This window comes from Cygnus atratus, chromosome 1, assembly GCF_013377495.2.
Source record: "Cygnus atratus isolate AKBS03 ecotype Queensland, Australia chromosome 1, CAtr_DNAZoo_HiC_assembly, whole genome shotgun sequence".
Classification (NCBI taxonomy): Eukaryota; Metazoa; Chordata; class Aves; order Anseriformes; family Anatidae; genus Cygnus; species Cygnus atratus.
This window is the reverse complement of record NC_066362.1, coordinates 66,750,872-66,768,523: the sequence shown is the minus strand read 5'-3', so window position 1 is coordinate 66,768,523 and position 17,652 is coordinate 66,750,872. Positions and strand designations below refer to the sequence as shown.

At 42.0% G+C, this 17,652-nt stretch overlaps 1 protein-coding gene across 36 annotated transcripts in view; it reads right to left on the bottom strand.

Moving 5' to 3' along the window:
- The window catches only part of CALD1 (caldesmon 1), a 194,192-nt gene that overhangs the window by 81,635 nt on the left and 94,905 nt on the right, over positions 1–17,652 (bottom strand). For 32 of the 36 annotated variants that reach the window (XM_035550717.2, XM_035550746.2, XM_035550721.2 and 29 more), the window contains one exon: positions 13,242–13,353. In XM_035550717.2, coding sequence (XP_035406610.1) covers positions 13,242–13,312 — 71 coding nt within the window. In that variant the 5' untranslated portion in view covers positions 13,313–13,353. Of the gene's footprint in view, positions 1–13,241; positions 13,354–14,151; positions 14,719–17,652 lie in introns of those variants that run through there. The other 4 variants (XM_035550730.2, XM_035550739.2, XM_035550754.2 and 1 more) reach the window with 3 other exon arrangements.

Here is a 17,652-nt window from a genome sequence, read left to right as displayed (position 1 = left end):
GTTTGAAAAGGTCATTAGCACGCTATCCCATTTTTTTGCAAGAATGAAAAGCCGAATTCATGGGCATGACATGAAAATTTGCCCTCGGTATTGCTACGGGATGACCTGAACCCTGAAACCCTACTGAGAAGTTTCTCAGGGTTTTTTTTGTTTGTTTGTTTGTTTGTTTGTTTTTTAACAGAATATCAGCCCAGCATAAACGCATGCATTCTACACGTGGCATTCACATTTACATCCTGCAGCCACGGTGAGCACAGCGCCCCATGCTCTTTTTGCCCTCTTTCTACATTTCCCTACCCAGCTATTTCTTTCTCTTCCTTGGAGCGGGCTGTACATGTGGCACCAGACACATGATGCCCGCACTCAGAAAGCAAGCTGCAGTGGGAAGCACTTTGTTATCCATGTCGCTGACCTTCAGTGGAATACCCCACTGCACAAGCTGGACCATAAAAGGAATCCATGTGTAGCCAGTGTTTAGAAAAGCCATCTCCTTGTCCTCTGTGGCTATTGCGCTGCCTTATTAAGACAGTGCAATAATAGCCAGCTGGAGAATCTCGGGAATGTTCTGAGTAACAGTGCCTAAAAAAGCTTCTCATTTTGTATGGGCTGACAATGAACTTGAAACGCAGCAAGTCCTGTTCAGCTTAGCAGGTGCAGGAAGCAATGCTGTTCCTGGGGACTCCATACCCTTCTGAAAATACCTGTTCAGCCATTTTACCTGTAAAAATGCTCACAACTTTTTTCCTTCCAGTCCAGTCTTTTTTTTTTCTGCAGAGAAAACTAGACTGGGTGTTGAGAACTACATCTCAAGGGACTGCATGATGTGCCATACAAATCATCTCATGCGGAGCCATAAGGACAAACAGTATTGACATACAGATGATCGGAAGGGATTTCCTCTCAAGTCTTGTGCTATGGTCTTCTCACAAGAGGATAAGCAATAAGTGGGAAGGGTCAAGACAGTGTTTTGTGGTTGTTGACTTCACAAGTGTAAGACTTTTTGTGAAAATCTGATAGCTAGTTTTTGCTGAAAACATTTTTGAATTTGCATAAAGGCCACTGGACAGTGGCCTGGTTTATGAGGTTTGTTTTGTTTTTCCACCAAAGTTCCATTTCACTGAAAGCCGTTTATACCACCTCCTTCCTTTCTCTGTTCAAAAAATATAGATGGAAAAACGCTTATCCTTTATATTAAGAAGCCATTCTGCTCTGGGGCTAGCTTCATCCCTGTATCATTCTCACCAGTGTGTTATAATAACGCCTTTCAGAAATACCCAAGATTGATAAATAGAGCATCTGATTTTCTCCTCATCACTAGACAGCTGGCAATTTTATAAATGAAACCACCTTGCACTATCTACTAACTGAAGTCAAGATTTTGCTCAAGAAAACCATTCCTTCTTCCATTAAAAAATATATATATATATATATATATTTCTAAGAATTTAGCTATTACGCGTAGGAAAACCTTTTGTGGTAAGAAGCTATATGTCTTGTGAACAAGCAGGTGTATATGTTCTTAGATACTCCTGCAGTGCTTTTCTCACTTTAAAAGTGAAATTGCTCAGATTTTTCTTTCTAGTCTGTCTACATCTTTGCAGGATACCCCTCTGAAACAGCTAGCAGTAACACTCCAAGCTATTGCAGGATGCCTGCTGCCAAGACCAGGAATAGCTGTAGCCACTTGCTGACTCCACAGTGGCTTGCTGAATGTCTCAGAGCTCCCTTTTTCTTGACACGTGGTCAGCAGCAGTCAGTGGATGTGCATGACACCTGATTCACCTATCTAATACCAGCCTTCCCATGATCTACACCTGACCTCAAACAACATGGTAACACGAAGGTATGGCAAGGTCAACCTCTGAGATTCCCTGTCCATGACCTGTGCCTCCCATCTCTCTGCAGATCCACATTAACAGCAGACACAAGCAGCTGTAAGAGAAGACAGATTTGCATGGAAAATGCCAGCACTGAAGATCAACACAAGTTCCTTATCAGGCAGTCCAACACCAATGCACCTTACCTCAGTCACAAAAGCCTTGTGTGTACATAGAAGTTGCAGACATTTACCTCAAGTGAATTAAATCTATGCAAACCTCGCAGTCTAAACATAAATAGGCTTACCCTTCCTCACTGTTTCACAGTAAGATACCTCCATTTCAAGAGGCTCAGCTGACAAGTGGTAGCTTCAGCCACAGTAATTTGGTTACTTTCCACTGTGTGCATTCAATTGACTTCAAATTTTACCACGATTTGCATCAGGTTTGTGTCATACAAAGAGAGCTAACAAAGAAGGAAGCACTTGTTTGAGTGAACCAGTTTAAACGCCAGTAGACAAGATGCTGTCTCATGCTGGTGGAAGAAGAAAGTACTAGTATGAAGGATTCACTTAAAATCACTGAAGAAGCCCTTCTTTTCAGTACCAATTTTTCAACACTGTTCTTATGGCCCCAGCACAAGAAGAATATGGTCTGCCTAGAAGATAACCTCTTCCTAGAGCAGTTCTTAGTGTTGGCTTTTAGATTTTGTCTCCCTTGAAAACAGGTTAAGAGCTACCTTAAAGAAAACTGAAGCATGTTTTCAGCAAATGTCAGGTAAAAGAATAGGATAAAGACAGCTTTTTGTTTGTTTGTTTCTTTTAAACAAAAAGACAGACCCAACTAGATGTTGAGTGACAGCCTTCCTTCGATTTTCTATGTCAAACTTGCTGGCCATTTTTCAACAGACTATCTAACAAAGTCCTATCCAACAAGGCTATTAATATGCAAGTTTATGTAGTCCAACCAACAGGCTTTGACATAAAGGAGAGAAAAACAACATCTATTTATATTTTCTTAATGTCAACCAAGATGAGACTGACCTTTAACTGCCAAATACATTACCCATTGGTTTATACTTCCCAATAAACGACAAGAAAAGCATCCTGCTTACTTTTCCACTTCCCATCACCCTCACTGCTCCCCAGGAAGAGAAGGACCCAACCACAAGACTGACACAGCTACTGGTCTTTCTCATCTGTAGCTGTATCACTTCTATCAACCAGCCCTCTGGTCATGCTGCATGCCAGCATCCATAGGGACTGCGCTGTCACTGGACTTCTTTTTTAAGGAGCAGTTGCCCTCCCTCCAACCTTATTTCTGGGCAGGAATATTTCTTGAGCTATGTGGTGATGAATTAAGTTGTCGAAGAAGCACATCCACCTGATGTCTCATGAAAGACCTTGATCACACAAGGACAATCTGATGGTAAGAAGGAATATCTTTGTTGAGTGCAAGCTAATAAGTAAGTTATCATGAGAGAAATAAAGCTGCCAATAAACATTTATCCTCAGTAATTAAAGCTTTGTTTGACAGCACAAAGCCAAAAATGCAGGATCTAATTGACCAAATGAGATGCTTCTGCAAGTTGAAATCAGTTTGGAGTTTCATTTGCAAATTACATTTTTCCTCTATAGTTCTTTGAACTGAACTGTAAAAAGGTAACTTCATCCAGGCTGCCAGCAATTTAATAGTGTTTACACACTGTGCTTATTCGTGTGTAAAACTGGTTAGCATTTGACTTCATTTAATCTATTATCCCTACAAACAAATTGGCCTCAGATTTTTAAGGGGAAATCTAATCTTCTAATTACCTGGTTTAATTTCAGATATTAGATCATAAAGACATAAATAAAAATGCAAACTTACACTGAGAAGCAGATGCTCCTAGAAACCCACTGGCTAAACTCATTTTCATGTCACTCTTGAAAGAGTCTCATAGTCGGGTAGTAACTACAATTTCTTTTGTGCCTAACTTTTATCTTTCTGAGCCCAGTATCTCCTGAACAATAGTGAAACAATAAAGCAACAAGTGTAATGACATCCTTATTCACTAAAAAGAAGACATTGCAATGTAACAGCTAAGAGATCATTTGCATCCAAGTCCGGAAATTTTAAGTCTTAGAGAATGATTTTCAGTTGCTCTCTTCTGCTTAGAGCAAAGGAGCAAATTAACTCTGGTGTTCTCCTTTCTACAGCAGCCTGTACTCCACACCTCTTGTAGATGCAATGTCATGTCACCACATGCACCTTGGCACCTGGGCTCAGGACTCCCAGCCCCAGTCATCCCCAGCCCCAGCACCCACAGGTGGTGCTCAGCCTCTGGGGCCAGGGTGCAGGTGCTGCAGCAGGGAGGCAGCGTGGGACATCTCCGCTCACTTTGCTCCCACCTTCCCTCTTTGGCAGCAGCAGGGAGAGCTGCACCAGCCTGCATGGCAGGGGCTGGGAAAAGTAACCAGCCATCAGAGCAGCACTTCATAACCCTCCACGTGAAAAGCTTCAGGGCCCAATGTGGCCCATCAATGGGCAGGCTGCACCACCACAGTGTATGCCATGAGCTGCTTGCAAGAAGCACATGCAGGCTATAGGACATATTATTACGGGTGAATACATCAGTGCACAATGTATTTCCCTGAAAATACTTTTTGAGATACAAGGATATTGAACTGTCATCTTCTTTTGTTATGGAAACAACACAGTACTCTTTTTGCTTTTCTTTAAACAAAAATTGTTGCGGATTATTAGTAGTAATAAGGCCTTTTTTTTCAATCAAGAGAAGAAGGGTTGGTGCAGGATTTTCAGCCAACTTGTTTATAAGCATATACATTTGTGCAATGATGTATGCACAATCCTATGGCCTGGCATGTCTTAATACAATGAAATAAATCAGCTCTGCCTCTTGTGCTAGTTGTGGCCATCAGCATGTGGGAAGTGACCATGCAGCTGAGAGCTCTAATGCTTACTGTCTAGAAAGAAATACAGATCAATTGTTTTTATTTATGAAGGGAGAGTGACCTAGGAATCTAACAAGCATGAACCATCAATGAACCATAGAACAATCAATGGTTCTTGCAGGTTCATTTGCCTACTAGAACTGTCTGTCTAGATCAACGAAGATGGGGGACTGACCCACCTAAGAAAGCATCTGATAAAAGTAGACCCAAGGACCAAGAATCCAACCTTCTTTATTCTGGATTGTCTTAGGACAGTGGTCTTTGTCCCTGCCATACTGAGTTAACTGAGCTTTCACAGAGTGTAACCTACATGAAGGGCTGATGCGTTCCTTGCCAAAGGACAGAAAATGATGCCAGGGGACCTGAGGTGCCATGCCTGCCTCCAAAGGACATAGATACTTGTAGTCAAAGGCACCACCCGGCTCAGCTGTGGCTGGTACAGGAAGTTCAAAGGCTCTGTGCCTTCACAAACCTTTGGCCAATGTTGAGTTAATGTGGCTTTTTGCATTTTGAGTATTTTGGTATGAGCCAATTCTGAAGGTAGATACAATTTACACTGTTTGAAGATACAATGGCAGATGGGCAGCCACAAGAATGCTGGAGGCTATCCTAGCTTAATTGACTGCATACTGCCAATTTGCACATAAGATATTAAAGAGATGTTATTTTTCACGTAAATGTGACAGGACAGCCACTGACATGCTTGTACTACACAGGCCCCATTCTTTCACTTTCATGTTTTTCTTTGTGCAGTGCCTATGCATCAGTAATTCTTAAAACCATGATACAATACCTTAAGGTCCTGCACCTCAAATGGTACACTTTTAAATATGCACGCTAAAATTTTCAATTACAAGCAGCAAAAGCTGCACCTCAATGTCTGTATTTAGTAGCCATTTAAATAAGATTTAAATAAGATCCAGTTCATCAAAGGCTTCAGTCTAATTAAAGTTAATAAAAATACAGCAGGAAACAGAAAGGTAGACTTCCCTTTGGGGTAGGTGGGTTAGCTGGCTATATGCTGGGGAGAGGGGCTTTTCACCCAGGAATTTCTAACACTCCTTGGTGCTTCCAAAGCAAACCTTCCACTTTGCTGAAAGAGGTGAAAGACATGGCATTTTGCCAGCTGTCTGGGTGCTAGATTTGGACTCTCCTAAAAGCCTAGCTGGTATGGTAAGTGTAGTACAGAAATTACAGAATAATCTTAACATACATGTGAGATAAATATCTGAAATACTAAGAAGCCTGTTTTGTTGTCTGCTAGGAACTACAGTGCGGTTAGCTCAGTAAAATTTATATTTTGCATGTCTGGCTATTTGGAAGAACAAAGCTTCTTTTATAAAACATTTCTCCATCAGGACATTTAAAGAAAATATTATCTTCAAAATGCACAATAACTGTTAAAAAAAAAAAAAAAAGCTGTAGGACACTACTCATGTTCGCCTATGTTTGGTTACTACCTCCAGGGCATCTGAAATGCTAGAATAGCACAGATTTGTCTAGTATCCACCCTCAGTTGAGAATGATAGCGGTATGGCAGTCTTTAAGGAGGCACTGAATCATGTTTTTTTGCCTGGGTTAAGAACAAACTCTAAGAATAGTGATCAATGTAACGTGCGGGGTCAAACTCACCTAGACAATCCAAATATTTCCCACCAGTCCTGAAATTCAAAGTAGCTCAGAAAACAGATTAACAGCTGGAGTACTTTGCCTCAATTTGTTCTCAACCCTCATGCACTTCTAATCATTTTTTAAATTATTATTATTTTTAATGTTTAATTCCTGGGCAGAAGATGTCATGTCTCACATTTTCCAGAAGGCATTTCATGGAAAGACAAGCAGATACCCTTGAACTTGAAACTTCAGGATATATAAAGAGAACAAAGAGAGAGAAAGCCTCTGTATCTTGTGTTTTAGTACCAAAAGAGGACTGGACTAGACAAGAGCACAGTACTCAGGAGGACAGAGGATGACATTTTTGAAAGTATTATTCTGAAATAAGTCATGAACATTGGGAAACTCTTTGTTAAGCATATGAAGTCAGCTTTCATATGCTTAAACACACACTCCTTGAAAACTTACAACGAATTACAAGGTATTAAGATCATAATCGTCATTCAGTTACACAAGCCTGAACTGAAGCGCAATCTCTGAAAGCTGTTAATAAAAATGGAACCAGACATTCAGGAACAAGTCATGGGCAACTCCTAGTGTTTTAAAAAGTAGGTGATAAATAAAAAGGAACTGTCTGTTTATTTTTAACATTTTAACACTGTTTACCATTTGTCAATGATGTACACTCTATCTCAGAGGTAATTTCAGGAATAAAAAACAGTTTGAAAAGCTGTTTGTGGTCATTTGATGTTGATCTAATATTAATACACACTTATCCTCACCTAAGCTCTCTTGGACAGGAGAATAGAAATTGGCCACTTTGTGGCTGACAAGGATGACCCTTCCTTGCTCTGCAGCCATATGAAGACAGCATGGTAGCAAATATCTCCTTTTTTACCTGTCCAGATGAGCAACACACTTCTCATTAAGTTCGGCAAGGACATAGTCTGTCTGATCCTGCAGGCTTCACATTCTTAACTTGTAGAATCAGCCATCGGTATGCTTACCTGAGCTACACGATTCTCAGCATGAGCACTCACACAAGTAAAAGGCATGTTAGATGCCTTCATGGTTCTGTACATACCTTCACATGTCTGGAGTTAAATTCAGTTGACTTCTCTTTCAGTTGTGCCAATATATGTTTTGGTATTAACCACCATGTGCCCTCTTTTAACTGAAGTTGCATTGAACACCCCAGGAAGGTTTTCAGCCTGCTGCAGGCTGCCTCCATCCCCAGTCTGAAAGCTAGGTTATTTTTACAAACATTTCCTAACCTATGACTACAAACTTGAACCACACTACCTCATGAAACCGTTCAAATGATAAGCTGGAGAGAGTTTGTGATTTAACTGTTAAATATTAAAAAACAAACAAACAAAAAAAAAAAAACCTTAACTACTGCCTTTAGTAATTAATGCTAAAATGCTATTATTTACAGTATAAATGTAGAAGACACTTGAGTCTGTCCCTTTTAGTATATGTTTAATTATTGGTCTGCAAGGAGATGAGTCCTCTAGTCAGGACAGCTATAGCTTTTGTCAGGAGATCCTACACAGCCCACAAAGTAATGGGGTGGTTTTAGAGAGCCTTTTTAATGACTCATGACTTGCTGCTAGATAACCATTTCTCTCTACTGTATTTCTACAACAGGATGACCCATATCTCGCCTTCCCTGTGAAATGACCTGCAACCCCTTGGGGATGAACATTATGCAGAGCAAAATTGTGATTCAGATTCAATGTCTGGCACTGACTCTGACACCTCCCCAAAGTCTGCAGCAGTGATGGTATAGAAATGAAGCAAACTGGATTGGCTTGCTAGTATAATTTTTAAAAGAGCCCTGACACCACAGAAAGGTGAAAATACATTGCTGGGGCACTGGCAAGTCAGACAATTGTAAAACCACGGCTTATGTGCTAAGGAGGTTAACCTTAGAGCTATTCTTTAAAGAGTTAAAGGGGCCAATTTTTGCTCTCAATCTTGCTGAAGTCATGGAGGGAGGTCTTCTGCCACTTCAAGAAGTGTTTCATATCAATGCTTCACTGTGGGTGTGCACACACACATGCACACTCCACCCAATCCTAGGCTGAATTCTTCCAGTGTCAGCTACAACATCATCCAAATGACAAAGACCAATGGCCAGAGAACATCTTTTATTGCACAGGAAGAAACACAAAGCAGCAAGTAGTATTTGTTGAAAGAAATCAGCCCATTGTGCTTTAGATACAGATGTGATTTTTCTCATCAAATGCAAACCATTTCTGTGACAGCCCTGATATTCCAGCATGGTATGTACCCTTTGGCTGGGAGGGCGAAGTGTTCATCCAGCTCCTTCAAGGCTGCCACTGAGACTGTCTCATAAGTCATCTGGCTAGAATATCTCAGGTAGGGGTTAATTCAAAGCCCACTGAAAGCAATGGTAAGCTTCAGCCAGCTCAGGCCCATGCACAGGTCTCCCTCAGCCACCAAGGAGCAGGATGAAGCCTCAGCTCCCCCCCACAGCAGTTCCAGAGATGTAGCACACCCCGTCACCCAAACAGCTGGCAGGGTCTGATTTCCCCTGCCCTTGCACCTGTGTAGTACAACCCACAAGTAAAATGCTAGCAGACTGGAACAGTTAACACTGACATGCTTTGTCCTGGGCTTTCCAGTCTGTGTCTGGAAAGTCTTGTTCATCCAGGAGGTACAAGAGCTGCTGGGGCCCTGCCAGCCCGAGTACATGCCATAAACCTGACACCCTGTGGGCAAGACCTGTGCCCACTGTTGGACACATGCCCCCTAGACAGGTGTGTGTAGCTACTCCAAACCAGCTGATAGGCCTCCAGAGATCCCAGGCAAATATAAAATCCAAAAAATTCCAGCTGGAAAAAGTTTCTGGGTGGGTATGGCAGGCCTGTGGGGGAGAATCCAGAACATGTAGGATACCTTGAAATGGTAAGAGTGTGAAATGCTGATGAAACACTAGCTTTCTGAGTTGGTAGCCATTTATAACTGAGCTGCTATGGTATGAACTACTAGCCAAAGCATGTGCCAAGGGTGAACCACTCTGCTGATCTTTAAAAGAAAAAGGCAGCTTCCTCAGGATCACTCCTAAGCACTCAACCCAGAGTGCCAGGGCTACACACCACAACAAAGCATTGTTTTCACCAGCTTTCCAATGGGGAGCAACAGCAACAACAAAGCCTACCATCAGCCCTCATGGACTGGACTTGCCCTAAGCATCTCCAGAAATCAGATGTCAATGGATGGGTGTCAGTGGCTCTAGCATGGTGGACACCTGGGGTGCTGATGGTACATGGACCCTGACTAGGCCTCACGCAGCCTCTGGGGAAGACAAAACAGTGTCAAGTCACCCCCTCACAAGCATGAGCCCATGAGTCCATGCATGCTATAAGCCATCCTCACCCCTTGATCTCTCTTGGGCGTGGATGTCAGGCTGAGAAGATAAACTCTCCATGTGCCTTTAACCCAGGAAATGGCAAAATGCGTCACTGCGGCTGGCCGAGTTACAAATAGTGCTGTTGGATATGGCTGTTTTCACTTCTGGGTTTACTGTTTGACTCCAAGAAGCCTAAACAGTTTCTGGGAGACCTAGGAAATACGCTACAGCCTACACATAACCACCCGTCTGTCCATCTCCCTGCAGAAATGCTGACGATCGCAGCTTCCTCGTGGAAAGGCTACGTACAGCCATACACTGAGGGGACGTGCAGGGAAATGCCCTGTGCAGCAGGTACCAATGCTCAGAGCAAACGGTGTACCTTCAGCCCCCATGCTGCTCTCCAGGAACTCACTGTTCACCTGATCAAACACCTGAAAGCCTTCAGACCTAGGGAGGTCTGGCAAGTAGATTGCTGTGGTTTAAAGTAGGAGAAAAGACATTTACACAAAATTGTTGTAGACATATTTTTTAAAGTGAAAGTGATGTCCAAATCCCTAAGATGTGATTTCACCAAAAATAATCCAGTTTTACACATCCATTTGCTAATAACTGACTAAATCCTGCTGTCCTTGGCTCGATTTGCTATGCAGGCAGAACCAATGCTCAGCTCCTCCCTGGCCTTGCCCCTGCTGGGGTGGGTTTCGTGAAGCCCCAGCTCCAAGAGTCACATCCAAACTTGAGAATCAGGCTCTGTTATTATCAGGCTCTCTTATTGCTACGGCAAACCCAAAATAAAAGGCCAGACTAAATTATTTTTAAGATCTCAAGATTTTTAAAGCAGTCTTGTGACTTTCAAGGGGTCTGACTCATGATACTTGAATGCTTGAAGTTGGCAGCAGCAGAGGGAGAGCAGCAAGATTTAGCATACAGCAATTTATTGCTAAGAGTCTTCAAATGTGTGGGAAAGGGCAGAGTGCTTCTGCAGCAACTGAGCAGAAAATGGGGAAACAGGCCCAAGCCCTTCTCCTCCAGCCAGGCTTGCATCAATTTCATCCCCTCCACAAAGGTTACCACAAAAAAAAAAAAAAAAAAAAAAGGCAGAGCTGCCTTAGGCATCGCAAAAACACTTCCCAAAAGGATGCATGGGTGGGCTGGGGCTGTTTCCCACCTCAGAGGCCATCACTCTCTTGCTCAAGCACTTGACTTCCCGATCACGCAGCGAGGCAGAGCCATCAACCCTCAGGGCTCCCCGGGGACAGCTCCTTCAAAGGCTACCACTGCACTGCTGGTTGCAGCTTTTGTCTCCCTAGAGCTCTGTTTTCTCTGTGCATGAACAGGGACAGCCCAACCTGTGTGTTACACAGTGACTGGAAGTACTGTATTTCTGTTTCTAGGACAGCGAGGGCAGACCCCATTACCCCCAAACTCCTGCAGCTGTCATTGCATCCACAAGCTGGTCCCACCACATCACTGGTGTCCAGATTACTCCACAATCTCAGCACGCTTGTCTAAGAGTTTGAACAGCATCACAGAGAAGTTCAAGTGGCACTTTTCCATGGTAGAAAATAACTCTCAGACTACACACCCCAGAATTCTCTGCAGGCATCTGAGTACATGTATTAGCAATAAACCTTAAACTCTCAGCCTTTCCTTTCAAAGTGTGTTGTTGTTTTTTAAGTAGAAGTATACTAGAAGTATATAAATACCATGTGTTCTCGTTATATAGCCCTGTTAAAAATCTGCTAAAATGGATGCATATGGAGTGAATGTACATTGAGTGTAATGGGCCTCAGTCCAGACCTCCAGCATGCGATACATCTGAGTGTTTCTGACTCCTCAGATAAACAGCAGACTTCTTTCCAGCTGGTGTACGCGCCCAGCATTTGTGCCCACATCAACGGCTACAGCACAAACCTTCCTTCATTTCATCTCATTTCTGCCTAAATGAACACTGTGATAGGAAGTGCAAGCCAGATACTGCTAGATGTAGCAGATCTCTGGTTACCCAGCAGACCAGGTTTGTGCTGGCACAGGCTCTGCAATTCCTCCCATGCTGTCCAACCAAAATACATCACCACAGGCCTAGAGAGGAACTTTATGGGATAAGAAGGTCTCTTAGTGCCACGGCACATTTGCCCCTCTGCCTTTTGGGAGTGGTCGCTGACCAGGCGATGCTGAGTTTTGCAAAGGGAGGTTACTGCCCCATTTCTCTTTGGACACCACGCTTTGTGTGAGTTTATTTATCTGCAGGCAGCACTGCTGCTTTCCAGAGCTCACGAATTCAGCTTATAGCCTGACAAGAGCTCACGAGCCCAGTTCTCCAAGGCAACAACACTTCCTTTCAAAAGAAGGTGGCTGTTACATCTTCTCTACCTGGGAGTGCACCATCAGTGTCCATCATAGAGCCCTGCTATGTAAGCAAGGCTTTATTAAAAAGCTCAGAACAGACATACAAAATATATTTGGCATTGCATTCTGCTGACTGCTGATTTCCATTTAAAACCACTTGGGAAAAAAAAAAAAAAAGGTATTTTCTCTACAGCATGCAAAACCTGAAACACCACAGTTTTGTTAGTGCATGGGAAAAAAACAGAAACAAAAATGAAGTCCATATTCAAAACTAAACACAAAAATAAGACCAAAATATGCTTAAAACCAAGCTCTGTAGCGCTGTTTTTGTTCTTTTTTTTTTTAAAAAATCACTGTGGTGTTAATAAACTACATCAAATCTTTATATCAAGAAAGAAACTACAAAAGTAGAGCCTTTCTCCCTACTTATTCCAGTGTAAAAAATAGGAAATTCCATTAAAGCAAATGGAACTGTACAAATATGAAATGGGGTTAAAGAAATGTTTTTCTGAATATCTTCACGCTTATCTGATAAATGGACATTATTGTACCTATGTCATGTTCTGTTCTCATTTGCACCAAAGTAAATCTGTAATAACCAGTAGCAAATGCTGCCCTTATTGTCCATGTGAAGTGGCTGTAAATAAATAATGATAGGCACTACAGAGATAATACCAATTGCACAGTAGTGGCACACAAATCACAGATATGCTATACCACATATACCAAGGGTATTTTATCTTTCAATTGAGATCCTATAATTTTAGCTGTGTCTAGAAACACAAAAAAATCCCTTCTGTACAGCAAACACTCACACAGCATTTGAGCATGAGTTTTCCTATCAATAATTTCATATTGCCATAGTTCACCTTCACTGTTTACATTCATCCATACAACAAAATAACTGGAAACCAGGGCATTTATAACAGCCTAAGGGATTTAGGCACCAGACACCACTGACTTCCAACTTCTCCCATGACATTAACTAAAGCCATTCAGCATACATTTTTAGCAAGAACTCTTTGGTTAGCTGCAGCATACTTTGGAATTTAAGACAGAAATCCTCAAAGCCCCTGCTAATAAAAGTCAAGCCACCAGCACCATTTTCCGTACGTACTACCTCACCTCTCTGCTTCAAGGCGCATTTCCTCACGCTTTTGCCTCCTGAGTTCTCTGCGGCGTTCAAAGTCATCCATGGTGGGTGTTCAAGTGTTCAGAGCTCTGGAAGGATCCAAACCTAAAAGGGAGATGACCACTCAGATGACAGAGAAAACGCAATGAATGCATTTAACCAACTGAGTCCATTTAGTTTTGTTTTGCTTTCTTAACTTCACTGTAACAATTTTCTTTTTCTATCAAAAAATGTAACTTCCTCAGTATTGTTGAGATAAACAAGATTAATGAAATGCCTTGTAGGATAAACATAGCCCATGCCTGAGTTTAGTTTCCTAGTTAAAATTAAATCAACATGCTTTAAGTAAGGACTGTATACATCTGCTAGCCGCAGACTAGCTATTTGTAACGTCACAGGTCTTTTCCTACAAACAAAAGCAACAATTCAGCAGGATTTTAACTTTAAGCTTCCAGTTTTTACTGGAAGCAGTAAAAATGCTGCACAAGAGATTTCTTGTTTTCTCTAACAGCACAGATAATGAAAAGTTTTGCAAAAGCTTGTCCCCGTCCGTCTGTCCCCATCCCCCCTTCAAAAAAGGAGAAAGGAGGAAGAGAAGAGAAGAGAAGAGAAGAGAGAGAAGAGAAGAGAAGAGAAGAGAAGAGAAGAGAAGAGAAGAGAAGAGAAGAGAAGAGAAGAGAAGGAAAAACAAAAACAAAAGAAAAAAGGAAAGAAAAAAAAAGAAAAAAGAGAAAAAGAGAAAAAAATGAGGAAAAAAGAAAAGAAAAAGCAAAAAGAAGAAAAAAAAGTCAGAGCTTTTAAATACTACCCAGGAGGAGCCAAGCTATGTATAAATCGTTCTCAAAGAACCAAAAGTAGCAATATTTTTTGCAGTTTAATCCATGCGTTTTCCCCGTGCCCTACCTTCTTCTTTATGATTTAGTCCATGAAATATTTTCCCCTTTACAGTTCTTCATATACAAAGCCTTTTCAGCCTTGGTTTATATCCCATCAAGCCGAGTATTACAGAATTCCCCTGCAGCCCCCAAACCAAAAATGACTACCAGAAAAGGGAAAGCTGTTCTCTTTTTGTCCCTGCTTTGTTTACAGAGCTGTCAGTGGTTAGTTAAACTCTGCCTGGAATCTGGCATTTAAGGCCTGCTCTAAGATTGCTTCCTGTGGCAGGGCTGGAGGCCTCAGCTTCCTCTGCAATCCTAGCCTCCGCGCTGCACTCGGAGGATTTCCACCCCCCCACGCCCCCCCCCACCATTTTCCAGCCCGGCAGTACAAGACCGGCTGCAAAGGAAGCGAGCGTGCAGATGCAGACCAGCACTCAAAGGGGTCTCCGTAACCGCTTGCAGTGCAAAGGGAGACAAAGCCAAGGTGCGTTTGGGAATTATTTGAAGCACTCTGTTTGCAGATACGGATCTGTTTTGCGGCTTTATATCCCTGCCCACCGGTGCAGCGTCCAAGCGCCCTCCCCATAAAATCACTGGCAATAGCAAAGCCTCTCATGACTTAAGGGAATCTGTGGCTTTTTCTGCCCCCTTTTTCAGATGAAAACACTGCTGAGGACAGAGGTTTTGCGAAGATTATTTTATTAGTTTACTTTTCCCGAGGGTGTTTTTCTTTCTCATTTGTTTCTGGATTGGGGGATTTAAAATTTTGTTGTTGTTATGACTTTTTGCATGTTTTGCTGGCTGAGGTTATTTTGCAGAGGTTAAAAGGGAATGTTAATTTTGCAAATCTGATAGTGAATTTACCATTGCTGCTCCACTTTTTCTTTTTTTTAATGCACAATAGACAATATATATAAAAAGCAAGTTGCAAGAAGACCTTTGTTCAAATCTTTTATTTGCTTACCCTTACCACTGTGTACCCCTTGAAAAGCACAGCACACCAAATCTGCCGTTTTCTCCTGAGAAGGGTTTTCATCTCAGCCTACACGTGCAGCTAAGTTCTGTCCCAGTTCCCTTGCTAAAGGGGCCATAAGTTGTGGGAATGATGTGGCTCCCCCCGGCTGAAAGACCAGGATAAAAGGAGGAGCAATACACACCAGAGAGCAAGTCTGAAGCAGCGCCTTGTTTGTGTGCACAGAGGGCTGGTGGCGGTGCCTGCAGGAGCTGAGCTGCACCAGGCAGCACCACTTGCTCTGGGGAGGGCAGTCACCAACAGGGCCTTAAAGCAGAGAGCTGACTGCTAGGCTGACACCTTGTGTGCTAGAAAATGAGATTCTCAAACCCTTTTTCTCTCTCCCTGCCCAAATAGACATGCTTTGGCATCTGATTTATGTGCACCTTCATCCCTTCTAACCCAGCGAGGTACACCCCTTTCTCCACCTCTCCTTACAGGGCTACGCTCCTTCCCTCCCCAAAAGTCCAGACACCATGTACCCAGTTCCCTCTCCATTCCCTTTGCAAAAGTCCCAGCCAACACCTTCAGCCCTTCCCTTCCCACGTGCCTCAGCACCATCTCTCATCTTCAAAAGCTCAGGGTCTCTTCCTCACAAGGAAAACTGTGGAGGACGCACAACAACCCAGAACTACTACTATTCTTCCTCCCATCATCTCTTCCCAGGGTGCGGGTGAGATTGTGCTGCAGCCAGGCAATATTCCATGGTGCGACAACCTTCCTCCATCTTCTGGGTGCTTTCGTGTTGTTCAGTGCAGTTCACATCAGTGAATCTCTTGGGAGTACGTCTCGGGTTTGTTAGAGTGTGCTGCCTCCTCTCCATGGACAGAGGGACACTTGGTGGCATTCAGACAACTTCCAAGCCAAATCACCTCAAAAATGAGAAGGGTACTCAGGAAACTAAGGTCAGGTCAACACTACAACCTTTAATTAGTGAAGCGCAAGACGATGAGTTATCAGACAGACAGTCCACTTAAAGAAGTCAACCATTCAGTGCTGCTTACTGCCTTCCACAAAACAAGTTATCTTTCAGCCTCTGTAAACTACCAGACAATAACTTCATCAAAATTAATCTCTCTAAAAATGCTTCCTGTTTCCACAGAAAAGTTTCTTAAATTCGCAGTTTCCCAAAGTGTTCTAGCCTCAGAAGATTCAAAAATCACTTTGCTTATAGATGAAGGTACCAATTATTTGAAGTATTTCCTACAAACTATTTTTGGGAGTGTGCACATTTTGATGTTCCTTTTTTTTTTTTTTTTTAAAAAATAAAAATTGGTAATGAGTGAAAACATCCCGGGTCAAAGCATAACATTCCACATGGCTCCAGGGCCTGCCTTCAGAGACAAATGTGAAAATGTCTCTGTGTCTCTGACCTTCCCAAATCTAGAGAGGTAATCAGCACACAGAACCCACATTTCCTGATCAAAGGTGTGTAAATAAATTATTTTTTTTTATTCTTTGTATCCTTTTTTTTTTCTGTTAAACATTTTTAATTATTTAACGTCAGACCAACAGAGTTTCATTTGTCTCACAAGAGGAAAATGTCCCTAAGAAAACAGTTTCAGATCACATGTAATGTTACACTCAACCTCAAAAAAGTACTTCATTTTTATTATAAATGTAAAAATTTTGGTTTTAGAATTATGATGGAAAATGTTTTCGTATCACCTTTATTTTTTTCTGATTTGTTAGCGGGCAAGTTTTTAACCAGATTCAACCATAAGTCAACAACTTTTAATGAACACTTCTTTTTTTCTTTTTTTTTTTAGCAAATAGAAGGAGACATCTGAAACTGTTTCACCAGTTCCCTTCCCTTGATATCCACATACATATACAAACTGAGGGAATAGTGGCTACTGGTTTTGTGAAAAGGTGCACAACAAAAACTGTCATTATGTTGCTCCTACATCAAAACAAAACTCTCAGCACTATTTCAAACTTAGCACAACTGTAATATTACTGAAAGAATCTGAAGTGAACTCTCATGAGTTTCACACCACTAGGCTCAGAGGAGGAACTTAAGGAAAATATTACAAAAATCTTTGATCTTGCCTTTATATATATATATACCTCTCAGAAGCCACTAAAGGTAATTCTTGCTCAGGACCTTGGATTTTCTGTAGCCTCACATACAGGGGTCTTCTTAGGGTCCCTCCCTTTTGATTCTGAGGCTGAAGCTTTAGGTCACAAGATGTTTGATGAACCCTGTGGTGTTTCTGAAGAGATGCTAAGACTAAAATGGCCAGATGAGCAAAAGAGCCAACGTACAACATCTACCAGCATCACCGCATTACTTGCGTCAGAATTATAGTAAAGTATGTGCCCTGCAAATAATACCATCTCCCCATGTAAACATTCTTTATTTCAAAAGCAGTGCCAGAGCCTCTGTCCTTTTTATCTCTGCATTTCACATAGTGCCTTTGATCTTCAGTTGACAAGGGTTTATTGCTAAAATTTGTTGAGTTTTTCATTGTCTTGCAAAAGAGTGCTTCCTTCAAGGACAGACACACTTAA